This window comes from Callospermophilus lateralis, chromosome 13, assembly GCF_048772815.1.
Source record: "Callospermophilus lateralis isolate mCalLat2 chromosome 13, mCalLat2.hap1, whole genome shotgun sequence".
NCBI classification, from domain to species: Eukaryota; Metazoa; Chordata; class Mammalia; order Rodentia; family Sciuridae; genus Callospermophilus; species Callospermophilus lateralis.
In genome coordinates, this window is record NC_135317.1 from 67,367,419 (window position 1) to 67,388,023 (window position 20,605).

Sequence of the window (20,605 nt, forward strand, 5' to 3'; positions counted from 1 at the left end):
ACAAAAATTACGCCATAGTAAAATGTAGGACAATGATGATTCAATAGGTTAGGAGGGAATAAAAGGAAATATATTATTGTATTTTTTTCTGTATCTTTTATTAGTGCATTATAGTTGTGCATACTGGATTCAGTTGCATATTGTATATAATATAGCTAATATCTTTAGCCTGTATTTCCCCTCCCTTCCCCTCTACTATCCCCATGGTCCCTTTCTTCTACTCTCCTGTCCTCCTTTTTATAAGATCCCACCACCACCTTTCTTTTCCATTTTTCTTTTTCATTTTCACATATTAGAGAAAATATATGACTATTGTCATATATCATGTGGCTTATTTAACTTAACATGTTATTTTGAAGTCCCATCTATTTTCATAAAAATGACATAATTTCATTTTTCTTTATGGATGAATAAAACCCAATTGTGTATATATACCACATTTTCTTTATCCACTCATCCATTGATGGATGCTGGTTGGTATCCATAGTTCTGTATTCTGACTATTATAAAAGGAGCGGCTATAAATATGGGTGTGCATATATCACTATTGTAAAAGAACTTTAATTCTTTTGTAAAATAACTTTAATTCTTTAGGATAAATACTGAGAAATGGTATATCTACTTAGGTTAAATCATGTGTTAGTTCCACTCTTTGTCTTTTGAGTAACCTTCATACTGATTTCCATAGTAATTGTACTAATTTACAATTCCACCAAGAGTGTAAAATTGTTTCTTTCTCCCCAAATCCTGTTCAGTATTTGTTATTGTTTGTATTCTTGATGACTGCATTCTAACTGGGCTTGTTTTGATTTGCATTTCCCTAATTGATAACTATGTTGAACATTTTTTTTCATGTATTTGATGACCATTTATGTTGCTTCTTTTAAGAAGCATTTGTTTAATTCATTTGACCATTTGTGAATAAGGTTCTTAAACTACATGTGACATAGTTTTTCCCTTAAAGGTAGACTGTGATAAATGTGTAAAATAATAATAATAAAATAATAATAAAGAGTCATACCTATTAAGCCATTAGGAAGTTAATGTGGAATAATACAAGAAATAAGATAATACAAAAGCAGGTAAAGAGAAAAAAGAAAGGAACCCCAAACAGATGGGAAAAAATAGAAAATAGCACTGTAATAGACCTAAAACAAACAATATCAATAATCATGTTATATATTCTAAAAACTCAAAAGTTAAAGATTAGCAGTTTATATTAAAATGCAAAAACCTTATGATTGACTATGTGCTGCATTTAGGAAATACATTTCATTATGACACACAATAGGTTAAAAGTAAAGGATGAAAAAGATATATAATGCAAACATGAATCATAGGAAAGGTTGAGTGATTCTGTGTCAACATTAGAAACATAGATATTAGAGTAACAATCTCTAAAATAAAGAAGAAAATATTTTGCAAAAGAGGCCATTTCATCAACAGGAAATACCAATTCTAAACATTTATATACCAAACAAAAAAGCTTCAAAATAAACAATGCAAATGTTAATAGAAATAAAAAGAGAAACAGGAAAATCCACAAATACAGGCAAAAAAGTTTCAATACCTCTCTTTCAATAGTTAAAACAAATAGACAGGAAATCAGTAAGTATATAGATTAGAACAACACTAATAACCAACTTGACCCAATTGACCTATAAATATAAACCACTCAGCTCCACAACTGCTGGTACAAATGTACTTTTTAGGTCTACAAAAGCATCTACCAAAATAGACTAAATTCTAGGCCATGAAACAAGCTTCCCTCCAAAGATTTAAAAGGATTCAAGTTATATAAAATATGCGATCACAATTAAATTAGAAATCAACTACAAAATTATCCCAATGATTCCTGAATATTTGAAAACTAATACACTTAACTTTAAGATCAAAGGAAAAATCAAAAGCAAAATTAGAAAATATTTTAATTGAAAGGAAATGAAAATAAACCATATCAAAACAGTGGGATGCTAATCTAGCACTGCATAGTAGGATATTAATAGCACTAAATGCCTGATTAGAAAAGAAGAATTCAAAGAAACGTTTTACTTTACACAACTAGAAAAAGAAAAGGTATGATTCAAATCAGTTATTTATGAATTTTATTTCTGAATTTCCAAGTAGAGCTTGTAGGGAGAATTATTTTTATCCTTTTTGCTTACATGGGTAAAATTGAGCAAGACCAAAACTTATAAGACCAAGTTTGTGTTTTAAGCCTTAAAGAGCAGGAAAATTTCCATGACCTGGGTATGAATGTATATCTGTTATTTGAGAGAGTAGTTGTACCCTATTATCTGTTTTTCTTTCTCCATTAGTAATAGAAGTCTCAATATTAGTTGACCACGTGATTATGTACATTAGACTAGATTTCTCAGCCTCCTTGGCAGTAAGGTATAGAAATGTGATTTACATTGTGTTAACTTTTGCTACATAAATTAGTGGATTGCAACAATAAAATTTTTTAGTTCAGGATTCTATGGTTGGCTTTGCTGGTCTGACTTGGCCTACTACTTCTAATAACCCTCATTTGTCTATTGTTACCTAGCAGTATCCTGGCAGTTAGATGACCTAGGAGGACCTCATTGACATATCTTGTGGTTGGCAAGCTGAGTCTTAAACTGAGGGGAAAGCAACTATGAGCTGGGTTCCTCTCTTCTTTTCATGTATTCTCTAATCCTCCAACAGAATAGCTGGAGCTTCTGAAGTCACAAGGTGAGCTCTGAGTTCAAAGCCCAGCAAGACAGAGAACTTCAGATTCACAAGCATTTTCAAGCCTCAGCTTGCAATAGATTGGCTAATACCCTATTTACCAAAGTAAATCAATAGGTCAACCTAGGGTTCCTGTGGAACTTTTATAAAAACTTTTATTGGAAGGTTTCTACAGAAAGATCATGGAAACAGAAGAGTGTTGTGTCTTACTTTTTGGAAGTGCTTTTTATAGGGGAGAGAAGCATCCTTCTTTCTTTCTCCTTGGACAAAGATTAGTCTTAGAATATAAGTAGATCTGTATTCTCTCACATTGGAAAAAGGGAAATCTACAGCATTGTTGTGCAGAAGTAACTTTTGTGTTTTTAGCTGAATTTTGAGGAACACTAAAGTTCTGTTATACACAATTATAAAGTTCTGTATTATTTTACTTTTAGACCACATTTTAAGATATTGTTAAAGTATATTGAAAATTATACTTTATATGTGTTATATAAACTTTTGGATTAATGAAATAGGAGTGGATATATTATCTTAAGAATTTTGGGCAGAATTGCTCATATGAAACAATTTATTTTTATTGTCAGAAATACTTTGATAAAATTTAAGTGCATGGAGGAATGAAGGCAATAATGGATACTTGTGAGATATTCCATGTGAAAAAAATGAAGGTTGTCAAGTATAAAGAGAAAAGTAGATATGCTTTAGGGCAGAGCAAGGAAGGAGGAGAGAGAAGCCACACTGAACACTGTCTAATTGGAGTGCCGAAGCCTAGGAAAACCTCTAGTTATCAGAAAACTAAAGGGAGATTATGAATGGCAAAGTAAAACTCTCATTCCTTCACTCCAAATCTGTGGTAAAGTTTAATAAATCCATTCACTTTTGTGAACAAGAGTTCCTATCCTTGAGATTGAGGAACTGGCCAAGGTGACAGAGGGCAGTGTTCTCAGGAGGGAAGAAGATTCCAAAATGGAAGAAGCAGAAATTTAGGGTCAGGGTAACTATGAAATTGCCAACACATCTAGAATTTTTATAAATTTTGAGACCACTTTTGTCCTTCAACAGTGTGTAATTAGGGTTGCAGACTGTCTTATCTAGATTTCAAGGGGCAAGGAAGCGCTAGTTGATACAGGTAATGCATTTAAATGAAAATTTTACCAAAAAATAGCTTTGATATAGAATACATTTTTTCTCTCTATAAATATACCCTTATTCATTCTTTCTTGCTCTTCATCTTTGAAAGAATACTTTTGACAAGTGTGAATAGAAATATAAGGTATGTTTAATACCTAAAAGGGCTTGCCTTCTATTTGGGGGAACAAAATGAATACATGAGAAGCCCTAGCAACAGGTCAGGCTAAAATTGTTGGCATTTGAAATGAGAGTATGTATTTGATGTGGGAGTATGTAAAAGAGGTCTGTTGAACTTTCATGACTATATGTGAAATATACCTATCAATAAATGCCATTTCTTTTTGCAGGGAAAAATCAGATCCCTCCTTCAAGTGATGACCTAGTTTCTTTTTTTAAAAAAAAATGTTTTATTTGTCATACACACACACACACACACACACACACACACATACATACATACATGACAACAGTGTGTATTTTGAAATATTATACATACTTGGAGTAGAACTTACTCTAATTAGAGTTCCATTCTTGCATTTGAACATGATATTTCATTGGCCGTGTATTCATATGTGGGGTGGGAAATGCAGCCAGGCACAAGGAGGTACTTCATGGTGCCTGTTCATCTTCCTGTAGGTGTCTTGGATATTGAGGTTCATTATCTGCACGAATATCTGGTGCATTTATAATCCTTTATTTTTCAGAGTCTTAGATAGCTTCAAATCAGTTGTATTATTTTATCCTTCTATTAATGAATGGTTCTAGTGAGTCTCTATTTCACAGATGAGTAAAATGAGTCAATTATGTATTTTTAAAATTCTTTTAGAGGCTTTCCCTAGATATTTGTAACCAAATGTAACCTTGTGTGATTTTTTAAAAAAATCCTTAAAATTAAATATCAATCAAACTATGTCTTTCCACATGTAGATTACTCCCCTCTGATAATCCTGCCTCTGAATGTGAACAGCTGAATTCAGTCTAAGTAAAAGACAAATGGGGAGAAATGCCAGTGACTATAAGAGATTTGATGTCTGTATCCATATCTCTGCATTGAAGCCTTAAGTCATTATTGAATTTCTCATATTTATTTTACATTTCAAATATATATGTCCTCTTATGAAGACTTTTAGCTCTTATCGTCCTCTAATGTAGTGTTTTCTGTGTATGTGGTAGATGAACACTGCGTATTTTATGCATTTTCATTCTTCTCGAAATAGCAGCATGAAGAGGAAAAATACTGTTTCAGCTATTTTATTTAAAAATGCTTTTGAACAAGTAACTTTTTGCATTATTTACCATAATATAAACCAGCTAAATATACTTAATGTGAAATAATGCTGTAATATAATAATGCTGGAATATTCTTAAGAGAAGAATTGTATAAAAAAAATGTGTCAGTTTCATTAGGCATGAATGAATGCGATTAACAAGAACTTTAAATAAGACCTTGATGGGATGATACTATACAGAAAGACTCTTCCTTAATTTAAACATCTGGCTTATATAAAACAAGTTTGGACCAATAAGACAGCAAATGGGAGGAATAAAACAGAGAAGAAGTGTGAAAAGTAACCTAACTCTGGGTGCTCTTCTCTTTACAGACTCTGACATGTCTATATTTTGATTTCTTTATTTAGTACTTAATGCTTAATTCTGCATTTACCTTTTAGTCATATACTACTGACTTCTGTGGGGTTTATTTTCATTCAGTTCTATATTTGCAATCTGCTGAAGCTTCCCATGTTTTGTGTCAGGAGGAAAAATACCTTATTACCTTCTTGTCTATTTAACATTTCAAGTTTTTTTCTCCCTCCCTCTCTGTCTTGTACCTAATGAGCAAATTATCTAAAAATAGACACGTTCATCATTCTACAAAATGTTGTATCTTCTCTAGATTGGAGGCCAGTGTAATTGTAAGAGACATGTGTCTGGCAGACAGTGCAATCAGTGCCAGAACGGATTCTACAATCTACAAGAGTTGGATCCTGATGGCTGCAGTCCCTGTAACTGCAATACCTCTGGGACAGTGGATGGAGATATTACCTGTCACCAAAATTCAGGCCAGTGCAAGTGCAAAGCAAATGTTATTGGTATGTGTAATGCAAAAGTTTACAGTCACATCTCTATTACCATCTGGAAATAAATTCTGCATTTGATTTCTTAACCGAAGAGTAAAGCAAATTTCCTTGCTCAAGGCAGGCTGTGGGGGGGGGGGTAGGGAACAATTTGGATGAAATTAACTGTTTAAAAATGATTAAATTAATAATTCTATCAAGCTACAGTTTGAAGCTTAGTTTAATCAACCCTTTAGAAGTTCTTTATTCTGTAGATGTATTAGTTCACATGGTCCTATACTAATAAGTCATAGAAAAATATAATTTGCTTACTGCATAGATGTTTCTTTTAGAAAATTAGCACTTTTTCAAAATGTTTTACACTTAATGAGTTCTAAGCAAATCATTTCCATGCTAGTTTCCTTAATAGACCAAAATAAATGGATTTTTTCAAAATATTCTGTGCTACAGGGTCCTTTGTGATAAATCTTTCCATTTTTTTCTATTATATTTCTTTGAACTGTTCCTATGAAATGCAAAATAAGTCAATATAATTCCACAGATCATGTATATTGCTAAGGTTAGTTATAAAGGGCCACATAATTTTAATTTTGTAATTCAGTACCAAGCTGATTATAATAAACAGCTACCTTCGGTGTTATTTATCATTTTTTTATACAAGACGTGCTTTTTTGTTTGTTACTCCCACAGGTATTTTTCAGAAATTAGATTTGATTATAGCAATTTATTACATCCAGCATTTTTGAGGGGAACCACCGCCACATAAGGACAAAATTTATCAAGTGCCCAAAATGCACTATGTACATAATGCACTTTGAAATTTTGATATATGAGAATATTATGAGAGGAAAGTTTCCTGATGAAGTGAGTCCTGCATTGTAACTGAACATGTTTTGGTTCATGTAGGAAGTTTAAAAAAGACCTTGGCCTTTCTATTGTTACTCAAGACACCAAGTCATTGTGGTTTTTCTAACACTTGACCTGAACCTCACAATGATGAAAACATACCTGGCAGTGATAGCACCCAGAGATACACATATGCACACCCAGAAATGCATACATATATGTACACACAAGTAAATATCATCTTAAGTAACATCTTTCCTTCGTTGATACAACATAATCTAATGCTTCACCTTTCACATATGTAGCTATACATACATCGTGCTGCATAATTCAGGTAAAAAGCATTTTGATTTAATAAAAAACGAATATTAACATGCCTAATGGAATTACACAAACTTTGGTTTAAAGAAAGATTACATCAAAATGTGTAAAACTTGCCTTTATGTACCTCAAGCATACAAACACTAACTTTTTAGAAAGGAAGAAAAAGCAGTTTGGAGAAGTATATCTTTGTGTTATGTGTGAGACAGAATGAATTCTGAGACCTATGAATTCAATCTGTATGGGGTCCTTTGTTCTTTTATATGAGGTATATTTTAAATTCAAGATGTGAACACAAAAGTTAAAGAAAGGCCTCAAAAGACATGAAGTGCTTACTTCTTTATGTCAGTAGAATCTGTCCTGTGATGTTAGATTCCAGAGGTTGAGGAAGGAAAAAAATAAAAATAAAATTTTTTTTATTACCTCCCTGCTGTTTCCTATGTTATTGGTTGTTCCACATTGTTTTTGGAGGAAAATATTAATATACATTTTGTGAAGGCTAAATCATCATCTTAATATTCTGATAAGTAATTATTATTATTTTGGCAAATAAAATACTTTTAATAAAAATATGAATTTAACAAGCATATTTATTTTCCAAATGGAATTAGCAAGTAACTGTATTCGCCATTACCTTGTTAATGTGAAGAGAAACAAAACCTAGAAAATATAAGGGTATGTTGTATATGCTTCAGAAAGCAAACTGTTAGAGTTAACAAAACTGTTAAATCTTACTAATGATTCTATCACCAGTAAAATACATTAGCACCAATAATTTTATTAAAGTAGGTCATTCATCTAGAATAAAAAAGGAGAAGAATGTGAATTAAATGCCAAGTGTGCTAACTCGCCTGTACTTGTTAACAGTGAATGTGATGCCCTGTAGGCCTTCCTGAGTATCGTTAGGAATAGATTACCTGTCAGGAATATGTATGGCATATTCAAATAAGCACTGCGCATATTTTTAAAACTGATATGATATGAATCCATGTAGACCAATTTTAATAGTTCAAAATGAGTCATAATTCTTGTTAACAATACAGTTATTTTTAAAATTTGCAGCAATAGTGGTCCTTTTTTATTTTCCTTATTGAAATTAAATGATATGCCTTAGGTGAGTCATTCATCACTGTTAAAGAACTTGCCTTCCATTGGAGTTCTTGAATTTTTATCCATATATATACATACATATTAGGCATTTTCTTCCAGTTTACGAATGCTTTTCTACATATGAGTTCCTTAGTGTGCTTTTGACTCTTATTTTAGGACTAATTTTTTATTGCAATTATAGCTTGAAATAAATGTTTCAGTTGCCTTAACTCCACAGTCAGTTATTTAAATTCATGGATATGAGAAGACTATCTAAAGGAAGTATTTGCCATCTGAACATTTACTGTTCTACATATTAAAAATTCTTTTGCCTTGTAATACCCTTTTTGAGACTAACCTGAGTTGTCAGAGATTTAAGCTTCGGGGCCCAAACATTTTTCTCCATTTGTAAAATGTATGTATATATATATATATATATATATATATATATATATATATATATATATTTAAAGGTATATATATATACCTTTAAATAGAAGTAATACAAAGAACAGAATTTACTTAGTGTTCAAAGAGGTATGTTCTGAATCACACAATGTGACAAGCAATGTGATTGCTTTATGAGCCACGGAGAGCTTAATTTATATTAATTGAAAATGATAACATGTAGGATCATACAAAAGGATTAAAATAAAAATTGTTCTGGATATGTTTTATTTATATTAATTATTTAAATATGTAATATTCAGAAGTAAGTGTTTATGTTCTTGTCACAAAAGAGCTTAATGTTTATTTTTTATTCTTGCTACCTTTTTTAAAGATTAATTCACAAATAAAAGTTGTATATATTTATAGTGTACAATGTGATATTTTGATATACACACCCATTTTGCAATGATTAACTCAAGCTAACTGACATATCTGTCACTTCACATACTTATGTTTTAGGAAGAAAAAAATTTAAGATCTAATCTTTTATCGATTTTTCAAGCATATGTAATTTTTAAACTATAGCCACCATGCTGTGTGATAGATCTCCAGAATATGTTTATCTTGTCTAAGTGAAATTTAATGTTCAGTTTAATAATCCTGCCGTAAACATTTTTAGGGAATTCTGATTTTGCGAAAGTTACCTATTATGGTAACATGCCACTCAACTATACTTTTAAGTGAACTTTTTAAAAAAAATAGTTTAATATTTTCAAAAAAAGGGAATGAGCCCAAGTACATGTAACAGAAGCAATATTTGTAGTAAGTATTTTCTTTGCATTAAATTAAAAAATTATGAAGTATATTACATCCAAAATTGTTTATGAGAACTAAATTGAGCATTGATAGTTTTTGAATATGTAAACAACCTTCTTTGATGTTTCTTATGAGAAAACATCTAGGATTTGTGTCTGTATTTAATACCTGTAATAGCATTATTTGTACTTCTGCTACTTAGAATGGAATTGTTTTCCCATCCTCATCTTTTTAAACCTATTTTATCTTTAGGGCTTAGATGCAATCACTGCAATTTCGGATTCAAATTTCTTCAAAGTTTTAATGATGATGGATGTGAGCCCTGCCAGTGTAACCTCTACGGCTCAGTGGACAAATTCTGCAATCCTTTCTCTGGGCAGTGTGATTGCAAAAAAGAAGTCAAAGGACTTCAGTGTGACACCTGCAGAGAAAACTTCTATGGGTTAGACATTGCTGGTTGTAAGGCCTGTGACTGTGACCCAGCTGGATCCCTTTCTGGGACTGTCTGTGATGCTGAGACAGGGCAGTGCACCTGTAAAACCAACATAGGAGGGAGACGGTGTAATCAGTGTTTGGAGGGACACTTCTACCTACAGCAAAATAATTCTTTCCTCTGTCTGCCTTGTAACTGTGATAAGATGGGGACAGTAAATGGCTCTCTGCTGTGTGACATATCAACAGGACAATGTCCTTGCAAATTAGGGGTAACAGGTCTTCGCTGCAATCAATGTGAACCTCACAGGTACAATTTGACCACGAGCAACTTTCAAGGCTGCCAGATGTGTGAATGTGACTCCTCGGGGACACTCCCTGGGACTATTTGTGACCCAATCAGTGGCCAGTGCCTATGCTTGCCTAATCGTGAAGGAAGAAGGTGTGATCAGTGTCAACCAGGTAAGAGACAACTGTGTTACATTTTCAGGGCATAGTGACTTTGCTGTTGTTACCTTTTAACAGGTAATTCCTCTATTCCTGGTTTGGGGCTTGTAAAAATTTTTATCTCCAACATCATTGCTGTGTTTATATCATGATCCAACACATACAACTATTTAAATTGTTCAAGTAAATCTGGTATATTTATGTTGCTATTTGTAGGGCAGAGGTACTTTAGATGAATTGCAGCCCACCAGACTTATTTCATAACTGAGACAATTTATCAAAACCCTTTTAACAGCTGAAAAAAATTAAAAAACAAGAATATAGTTCATTTTCCAGAGAAAGGAAAACTTGAATTAATATCTAAATAACACCAGATATTCAGATGAGGAACTCAATTCCTGAATAAAGCTAGTCACATGTTTTAACTTAAGGGCATATATATTCTGGCATCAGAAAAACATCTAGAATTATTTTTAAATGCCACAAAATAAATGAATAGGATACTGTTTAATATCCCTGCACAGAGGTCTATTTTTCCATTGCTTTCCCACCTGGAAGAAAAAGAGACACTTTCTAGGGCTCTTTCTTTGCCTTGACATAATTTTAACTGAAATAATATTTTCCTTATAATAAATTCATCCTGATAACAGGATAAATATAAGTTTTATCAAGTATCTAGTAGTTGTGTTAATTGTTGGTCTGTCAACCGAAATTAGCTCTGAGTTATTTGAGTCTATGAAATTGAGTACGAGGCACATTCACTCGGAAGGTTGATTTGCCTGGAAGGGAAGTGGTAAGACAAAAGTCCTCCTCTGCATGGTAAGGAATTCTGCTCAGGTGGATCCAGCTACCATTTTCTTTTGTTATTGGCCATTATGACAAATAAGTTGAAAGAGACAGGAAGGAATTGATGACTAGCTAATACAGTCAGAGTTACTTTAGACATATGCGTGGACTATGTTGGAACTGATGACCCACAAAACTCATGTCTCAGTGCAGTGAGAGCTTAGGAACTAGAAGACTCCTGCGGATACAAACTCTTATCAGCATTCACTCTCCATTTCTTCAGTCTCTTTCTCTCCCTTTGTAGGAGGGTCCTCCGCTTCCCCCTCCCTCTGTTCATAGCTATATGGCCACCCCACAGCCCTGATATTGCTTACAATTTTACTGCCAGCTACATGGAGAGACTTCTTAGCTGTTTCTTGGTTATAATTCTAAAGAGGGAAATTCTAAGTGACTTGATTTTGTTTGGGTGGCTACTTCTGAACCAATTTACTGTGGCTGGGGGTGTCAGGTCACATGAAATGAGCACAGGAACCACTCCTTCAGGGAGGCACAGAGTGGTAATTATCCCAAAATACAGGAAGATTGTTGAAAGCTGGGTAGACAGCCTAATTGAGAGCTATAGTCCATTGTGCTCTTTCAATTTCAGATTTGTGCTTCAGAATTTGCAATCAGTTATTTTTTTGGTATCCTCAGATGATATTATTTTTTCTTCTTAAAATATTTTACACTTTATGATATCTCTGATTTTAGAAATAAGGTCCTCATTCTCCTGCTCAAATAACCATGCTTTTTATGTCCTTTCTAAATAAACCAGCAAAATACAATAGATCAAATATTGTATCCTTTTGAACAATTACCTTTTGTTAAAATTCAATGTTTCAAGTCAGACTTTAATTGTATGAATAATATTACATATTTTAAGTAACTTTTCAAAATTCAGATAAAACTCCAAAATCACCATAACAGAATATCTGCTCCCTTTAGTCCTTTCAATGAAACCCTTAATGCATCATTCAGGTATTGTATACTTATCAAATAGATAGGTAAAGGACTGAAATTCATAATAATCCTGTTTTTCTGAGTGTTTTGTGTATTATGCAAAAATGGCCATGAGAAATTTAATCTTATCTACATCATGGGCAATCCTGTCTCATTTGGGTCCTTCCTGTGATGAATAAATACTAACTGTTGTGTTTTCCCTTCTCTTTATGGTCCTTACTGTGGTCATATCTGTTCTCAGCCCTAAGCCCTTTTCTTCCAAGGTGGTCTGTGTCTGTCTACTGTAGTGTTAGCAGAAGAGCACCTTTATTTATATCATTTTACAGGGCTACCTAAATAAGTTTTCTTTTGTTTATCACTTGTATTCAATCTGGCCAACCTTCCAGAGTTTTTAGTCTTCTGGCCTTGTATAGGCACCCAACTTTGTTTTCTGATGTTGCCTTATTCACTCATCATCTTTAGTTACTGCAGACACTTCACTGGGGCTACATCTCATGCAGAGCTGATTTATATCTATCTTAATGCTTTGTTTCTTTAGCTTTTTCTTTTGTTTTTGTCCCATTGCCAGCCAGTTTTGTAAGTTTAGGACATTCCTGTGATAGTCAAGACTGTTAGTTATCAAGTATAAATTTATTTCTTATATATTTAGAAAGAAAAGAAATGCCGTATAGCCATCATTTTCAGTGTTGGCTGGTGCTCTCTGATAAGTTACTGCTATTCAAAATAACACCTGTAATCCTCTATCACTCTCAGTGAATCACAGATATTTGCTCAACATAGAGCACCAGTGTTTTCAGAAGTGTCTTAGTCCAAGCCTATAGGAAACTTGAATGTCATGTACTTTTAAAAATGAGTCCAGGCTTGTTTTTTTTCTCTGTGTAGTCTTACTCAATAAGCCAGCAAAATATAATAGATCAAATATTGTATCCTTTTGAACTCCTTATCACTTGAAGAGTTCATATTCAATAAATAATAATACTATGCATAACACTGTAAATATTTCTGTGATTATGTTTCTTTTTTAATGAAGGTCCTCTGGCCCTATAGATGAAAGTATTCCATTGTGAATGTGTACCATATTTTCTTATCCATTCATCAGTTGATGGAGAAAAAAGAAATTCTGGCATTTGTGACAACATGGATGAAGCCAGAGATCATTATGTTAAGTGAAAAAGACAGGCATGGAAAGACAAGTACTGAAATGTATCCGTCATATGTGGAAATCTAAATAATTGATCTCATAGAAATTGAGAGTAGAATGATGGGTACTAGAGGCTGGGACAGTTGGAGGAGGGAAGAGACAGGGATAGGTTGATCAAGGGTGCTAAGTTACAGTTGGGAGCAAAAACTTCTGAAGTGTCTAGAGTCTCCTGTCATCTCTATAGATGATGATAAAGCACTTGTATTTGAAATAGGTAGAAGAAAGGAGTTCAAAAGTTTTAACCATTAAGAAATATTAGATGTTTGAAGAGATAGATGTTTAAAGTGATTTCAACATTACACAATGGACATGTTTTTGAAACATTACATGTTAACCCATAAATTGATTTAATTTTTATATAACATGTTAACCCATACATTGGTTTAGTTTTTATGTATCAGTTTAAAATTTAAACATTTTAAATATAAATTTAAACGAAAAAATATTAGGGAACATTAAAAATGATGAAAGTATCACTACTTATTAAAAACACTCAGGAGTACATAATGAAATGTGTGAAATATATGGAAAATATACCCAGACTGAGAGAAGAAAGACATGATTTGGAGCTTCATTTCTTCCACCAAATGACTCTTGAAAATGCTGTCCCTTACCCTCCTCAACAAGCAACCTCTTATGTTATCTTCCAACTGTCTGTTTTCTGTCAGTGGCAATCAGCTTTGTTTTTGAGTTGGATACAGATGATACCCATATCAGTTCTACTTATATGCTATTGGTCAGAACTGCTTTTGGTGTCTACATCCAGCTGCAAGAGAAGCTGGCAAATACATCTGAATATATCTTTGTCTGTTGAAAACTTGGGCCTGTTATAAGGAATAAGAATAAAATGATACTTGACAATTAGAAGTCTTAGAGGAGTAATGTCAAATAGTCAAGAAATTGTCAGGCAGAATATTAGTTAACTTTTGAATAGATGCTTGAATTGAGAATGAGCTTGCATTTTTTGGATAGCTGTAATTATCAGCAGTTTTAAAAATATTTATTTATTTATTTATTTATTTATTTATTTATTTATTTATTTATTTGCCAAGGACCATAAAGGCCTCTGGATCACTGAGTTCCTTCAACTATTTCTTGCCTACTTTGACTTCTAGGCCCACCACTCTCTTAACCATAACGCATTGGTGTTCCTCTGGAGATACTGTCCTAGGATTATAGCTGTGAAAAGTTAGAATGTGATTATTACATTTTGTTGGGCAGTGCAATTATTTTCATGTAGATAGAACTTTCTCTTCCTGAAAAATCTTTCTTTGTAAGTAGTGTTATTTATTTAATCTAATTGAAGGATATTATATTTACATCAGTGTGTAGAACTCTCATTGAGCTTAAATTCTGGTGGGGAAACTAACAATAAATCAATTTATAAATATGTAATGATCCATATCTGTATCATTGAATGGTGATTCTCTTTGAATCCTAGGCTCTTTTCAATAGTGTTTCTTTCTGTTGCTAGGAGTTCATATATTATTGTTGTTTACCAAATAGGCCATGTATTTACTACCCTTGCATCAGTGTCTACAATGATTTCTGCTCAAAAAACTGCAATTGCAGAAGGTAAGTTGGATAGTAGGTTGATATTATGCATAGCAAAAATATATATATATATTGACTGATAGTTGGAATGGAAACAAAGTGTTTAAAAATGAGTGATGATGAAGGAAAAGAAAACCCAAAACTGGTGCTCTTATTTAAAAATTAAATTCTTGTCCTCAAAACATTGACACTCTGATAGGGGAAATAAAACAACTGCACAAGCAAACAAAATATAGTACTTTAGGTATGGTCATTATTTTTATTACTAATGATAATACCCATTCTTTATTCCCCTTTAAGTAGAGCATAACTAGCCATAAGCCTTGGGGAGAAGTTTGTGACATCTGATTTTAGGCAAATAACAGTTTCATCTTTTTAAACACAACAAACTATATCTGTTAAACTCCAATTACAAAGGACCAGAAGGGGAGAGAGGAAACCAGGAGGGAAGTATATGTGGAGAAAAATACAGAGGATATTCTGGTATTTTCATTTTGAATTTAATTTATATTTTTATAAAAGTTTTCATTGGCATAATTTACAAAAACCAAAATATAAAGACTTGTCATGTAAAAACAGCAATGCCCTGTTCAGTCCTTCTTACCACAATCTTTCCGTCAGAGCAACCACCTTTGACTTCTTTAGATGTTTCTTCTGGCTTTCGTTTTTATATTTATCACTGACATACATACAGTGTTCCATCTTGAGTGCTATGGTTTGGATGTGAGATGTCCCCCCAAATCTCATGTGTGAGACAGTATAAGAAGATTTAAAGGAGAAATGATTGGGTTATGAGAACTTTAAACAATCAGGGAATTAATCACCTGGTGGGATTAGTTGAGTGTTAATTAAAGGCAGACAGCGGGTAGCTGGAGGAGGTGGGGCATTGAGGGCATAGGTTTAAGGTATATATTTGTATCTGCCAAGTAGAGACCTCTCTCTCTTTCTGATTATCATGTGCATTGCTTCCCTCCACCATACTCTTCCACCATCTTGTCCTGCCTCACCTTAAGCCCCCAGGAATGAAGCCTGCTGTCTATGATTGAGACCTCTGAAACCAGGAGCCCCTAAATAAACTTTCCTTCCCTAAAATTGTTCTTGTTTTTCTCCCCTAAAATTGTTCTTATAGTCACAGCAAAGAGTTGACTAAAACATTGAGTTTTATGATTCACACATTATCTATTGTCTTCCTACTGTGGAGGATGGGTATTCAGTTCTTTATGATGCCCCCTCCTGAACTTATTTGATTGCATCAATAACAAGTAACAGAGGTTACTTGTTCCTTAGTTATGACTGTATAAATCTATTTCAGAGCTATGCCATACACTTTGATTGTGCATCCTTTCTTTAAAAAAAATGCCCTTGCATAGTTTTCAAGGAAATCTCTTAGATGTTTCTAGGAAACAAAACTCTAAGCAGTTGATTGGTTTCTTAGTTTTCCCACTGGATATATCAGTTTCTGGGAGGATCTGAATTCCTAACCTTCCTTTTTCCATTTTGGCTGGTTGAGCTTTAATTTTCAGGCACAATACTGTTTAAGAATTTATATTTTCAGCTGTCCTGGGGCTATCTATACTTCTCTTGCAAGAATCCTATGTGTTCTCTTTTCTTGGTATATTTGTGTATCAGGTACAGCATATGCTCCAAGAGCTTCTGAGAATAAAAAAAGAAGGAAAGTATTTTTATTGTTGTTGTTGTTGAGAATTTTGTACGCCTGAAATCATCTGACAGTGTCTGAAATTGTATTACTTAATGGAGTTATTTTCACTTGAAAATTTTAAATAATTTGACTTATCTTTTAGAAGAGCCTCACTCCTGCTCCTACTGGCTTTCCACCATGGTTAATAAAAAACAAAGCAAATGGACATTAGCAGCCCACATGGTTTCATGCCTGTGAACTCTCCTGTCACGTCTGTTGCTCTCCACCTAGGGAGTCTCTTTGCTGTTCTTCACAGTAGTTTAATGTTGCATATCAGGCCCACAACATAGTACATCTATAGTGGATGCTCCCTATTTATTCACTAAAGGAGTGAATAATTATATTTAAAAATATCTCAATGATATTTTCTAATTTTTAGGCATGTGTTTAGCCTTTATAACTACACATAAGGAGCATGAGGTGTTCTACTGCTTAAAACAACAGTAGTACCCTGGGTATCAACGTATGCATTGTTTAACAAAAGAAGATATGACATATGCATATGTGCATACTGTATAAATGGGGTGCAGTGTGTTTGGGGATCTTCTTGTTTGTTTCTATATTCTAACTTCAGGAATTCTTTTGGTTTCAGAAATTCCACTTTGAAATTTTTTTTTTCTGTTTCTATAGTCTTTTATGGTGAGAGATACATTGAGCGAAAAAACTTTCTTGGAGCCATCTCTATCATAAATAGGTATTTTGTGGTAGTCACCTTTGCAGCCCGCACAGTAAGATATACTGCTGCCATCTAAAGCTTGCATTCCACTTCTTTAAATATATCTGAGAGTCCTAGATCACATGCTGCAGGGTACAGACCTCACATGGAAGTGTGTGAGCAGTAGACTTGGAGAATACCAGGTAGTAGGAGGGAATGTACTAGTGAGCCTGAGGACTTTGTCTGCCTTTTCTCTGTGGTTATAAATAGTACTTGCCCATGCTAGACTACCACATAGATTCTTGTCCTACTTCCTTAAAAAACATTATTAAGGAAGGTGCGTATAATGAAATCTCATGTATTATTAACCTAACCTTACTAGGAATGTACAAGGAATGGGCTTAATTCAACTAAAATTTATAGGCAATTTGTTAAAGCAGCAGTGCACATTAGAAGGTACATTAGAGCCACATTGGTTTTAATATGCCATTCAATAACTTGAACAGAGGTTAAAAATGCTGCTTAACCTCCATTAAGTATTTTAAAAATGCTTTAATTTAAAATTATTTGGAGTGTGTGTACATATATGAATGTACACATACCCACACTAATAAATATAGCACTAAATATGTTTTCCCAGTGGCTTTTTTCAGTGCTGGGTGACCTCGTGATGTTCAGCAGCTGCACTTAATCAGAGGCCAGGCCGAGAAAGGCAGGGAAGGATGTCAAGGCATCCTGAGCCAGTGACCCTTCCTTGTCCTTGAGAACTAGAGGCAGAGAGGGTTTATCAGGGAGTGTGCAGCTTTGGAATAAAATAAAGGCTAATTTATAAAGAAAGCAGCTTCCTAGGACATGTGTTGTACTAATAGGACAATGCCTCTTGCTTCCCTCTGGTACTTACTTCTGCTTTTATTTTATACAGACTATTAGAATGTAAAACAAAGTACCTTGCTTCATTAAGAAGCAGCTCCAATTTGTTAAGCAATAAGCTCACAATCCAGGATTGTGTGCAAGATCCTGACAATGGAATTGGAATCAGACGGCTGAGATTTTGTTAAAAATCAATGTGTCAAATTGAGATCTGATTATGACACATCATTGTGGGTTAGTAAAGCAACTTTCTAAGTTAACATGTTTTTTTCACAGAGATCATTTAGTTTAAAAAATAAAAACCTCTTTGATAAATTGTAGGTAGGAAACCTGGGACCACTACCTTAGGGACCTCTAGAATAGTTTTGACAAATAATTATTTAAACTTGGAAAAATCTACTTTCATAGAAAACTTCTTAAAAACAATTACAATGATAATAATGCACAATATTTACTGAGTAGTCTTCTATGTTCTAGGCCCTATAACATGACGTTACCTGTAAAATTTTATTTACTATGCATAATGTTTCTGTGAGGGACCATTCTTTCCCCCGTTTTAAAGCAGAATAAATGGACTATAATTTAGGAGATGAGCCATTTACATATCAAGGTTTATCTGATTCTAAAAGCTGTATTCTGAAAAAAAGGCACTTTTCTGAATAACTTAATATTTGTCTTAAACATTAAATATTTGAGGGTGAGTTAAACAGATGCTCTTACAAATACTCCAATCCTACCCTCAAGAGTTCTTTAACCATTCTGGCTTACTGCATCAGGTCATGGATACCTCATTTATTGTTAAAAAAAATCTAAGTCATACACATAACATGAAAATTAACAGTGTCCTGGGATGCTGGAATGATCAGACACCAAGCTAAACTGAGAGGTCCAAAATGGGATTATCTTCATAAAGGAATTTCAAAGAACTTTAGAGATAGTGGGTATGGCATAGGAGAAAGACTTGGAAGCATGAACTTTAATAATTACTGAAACTGGAAAAAAAGAAGAAAGGAAACAGAAGAATATAAATGTTTAGTTATGGATTATGAATACACATATATGTTTACATATGAATAAATACGTATGTATTCATTATAATGTCCCAAATGTTATTAGTGTAGTCATTATTCATATTCTTTATTCTTATTGGGTTTGATTCTTAGAAAATATGCTTATGAGAGTCTTTTATGGATATTCATATAAATAGTATAAGTACTCTATAAAACAGGAAAGTTCAGTAGATTTCCCATATTTGAGCCTGTTGTTATGTCTTTTGTTGTAATAACAGGATATATAATTTTGGGTTGACATTTAATTTTTCTAGCTCTGTTTCAAGTGCTTATAGGGCAAGAATTATATTTTAAATTTATCATGCTGGATTCTTATACATCTTTTACTGTATTCCCTAATACGCTAGGCTACTCTGCCCAGTCACTCTCATGACACACAGACTTAGGTTTACATTTTCCCTTATAGTGTTAAAGATATCATTTCATAGTTTAAATGCAACAGATATTATCTCCCCTCCATACATACACCTATCTATTCATTTCATTCATATATTCTTTTTTTCAACAAACATCTGTAGAAGCCAGGTGCAGTGGCATACACCTGTACTATCAGTGATTTGGGAGGCTGAGGAAGTAAGATTGCAAGTTTCAGGCCAGCCTCAGCAACTTAGTGAGACTCTGTCTCAAAATTAAAAAAAAAAAAATTTAAAAAATGTCTGCAGATGTAACTCAATGATAAAGTGTCTCTGGGTTCAATCTCTAGTGTATATATACACACAAACACACATACACACACACACATAAAAAATCTGTGGAATAAATTTCTATGCATCAGGTACTATGCTGGTCTCAGATATTTGATTATAAATATATTAAGGCTTTGTGGTTTGGTTAGAGAAACTGTCACATAACTGTAATACAGTGTGATAAGTGCAGTATGATAAGCATTCAGTATCAAGAAGCAGGAAAATGAGGGATTGATAATTCTTTCTTCATAAAGAAAATGATTATATTGAGCTGGGCTTTAAAAGTAAACAGGAATTGGGAAGGTACTTGAAGGGGGACAGCAGCTCAGGAAGGGGGAATAAGAGCAGAGGTTTTGAAACATAATTAAACTGAAAATGTTTTTTAAAGAAGAGAATTTTTTTTTAAAGAAGAGAAATTGTACTTTGGTTTGAATAATATTAGTATGCATTCATTTATTGACATCGGGTCAACTCAAATAATTGTCCAAAGTCATCAAATGAAGGAAAATATCATCTTCATTTGAAAATTGATACTATTGACTACACTTAATTCTGACAATTTTGATTTGAAAAACCTTTATTGAAATGGACTTGCCGTAAGGTGTAGAAGCACAACTCCCTCCTTAGACTTGACTCTTAATATCATGTCCATGTTCTGGCTTAAGGTGAGAGCAGTTTCCTCTAAATGGCTTATAATTAGTGCTTAGCCTCAGCATTGCCCTCCTTTTCTGAATAAGGCCTAGAGGTTAAACTTGTTTTCTTTCTCCCGTTCCAAGCCTTTGGTAAAACCTGGTTGTTCATGGTCCTCAGGAGGGACATTGCTAGG

General features: G+C 33.4%; 1 protein-coding gene across 3 annotated transcripts in view; it reads left to right on the top strand.

The window, feature by feature from the left end:
• Nucleotides 1-20,605, top strand: part of Ush2a (usherin) — a 724,044-nt gene that overhangs the window by 158,911 nt on the left and 544,528 nt on the right. For all 3 annotated transcript variants that reach the window (XM_076831652.1, XM_076831654.1, XM_076831653.1), the window contains exons 11-12: nt 5,738-5,933; nt 9,633-10,274. In XM_076831652.1, coding sequence (XP_076687767.1) covers nt 5,738-5,933; nt 9,633-10,274 — 838 coding nt within the window. The remainder of the gene's footprint in view (nt 1-5,737; nt 5,934-9,632; nt 10,275-20,605) is intronic.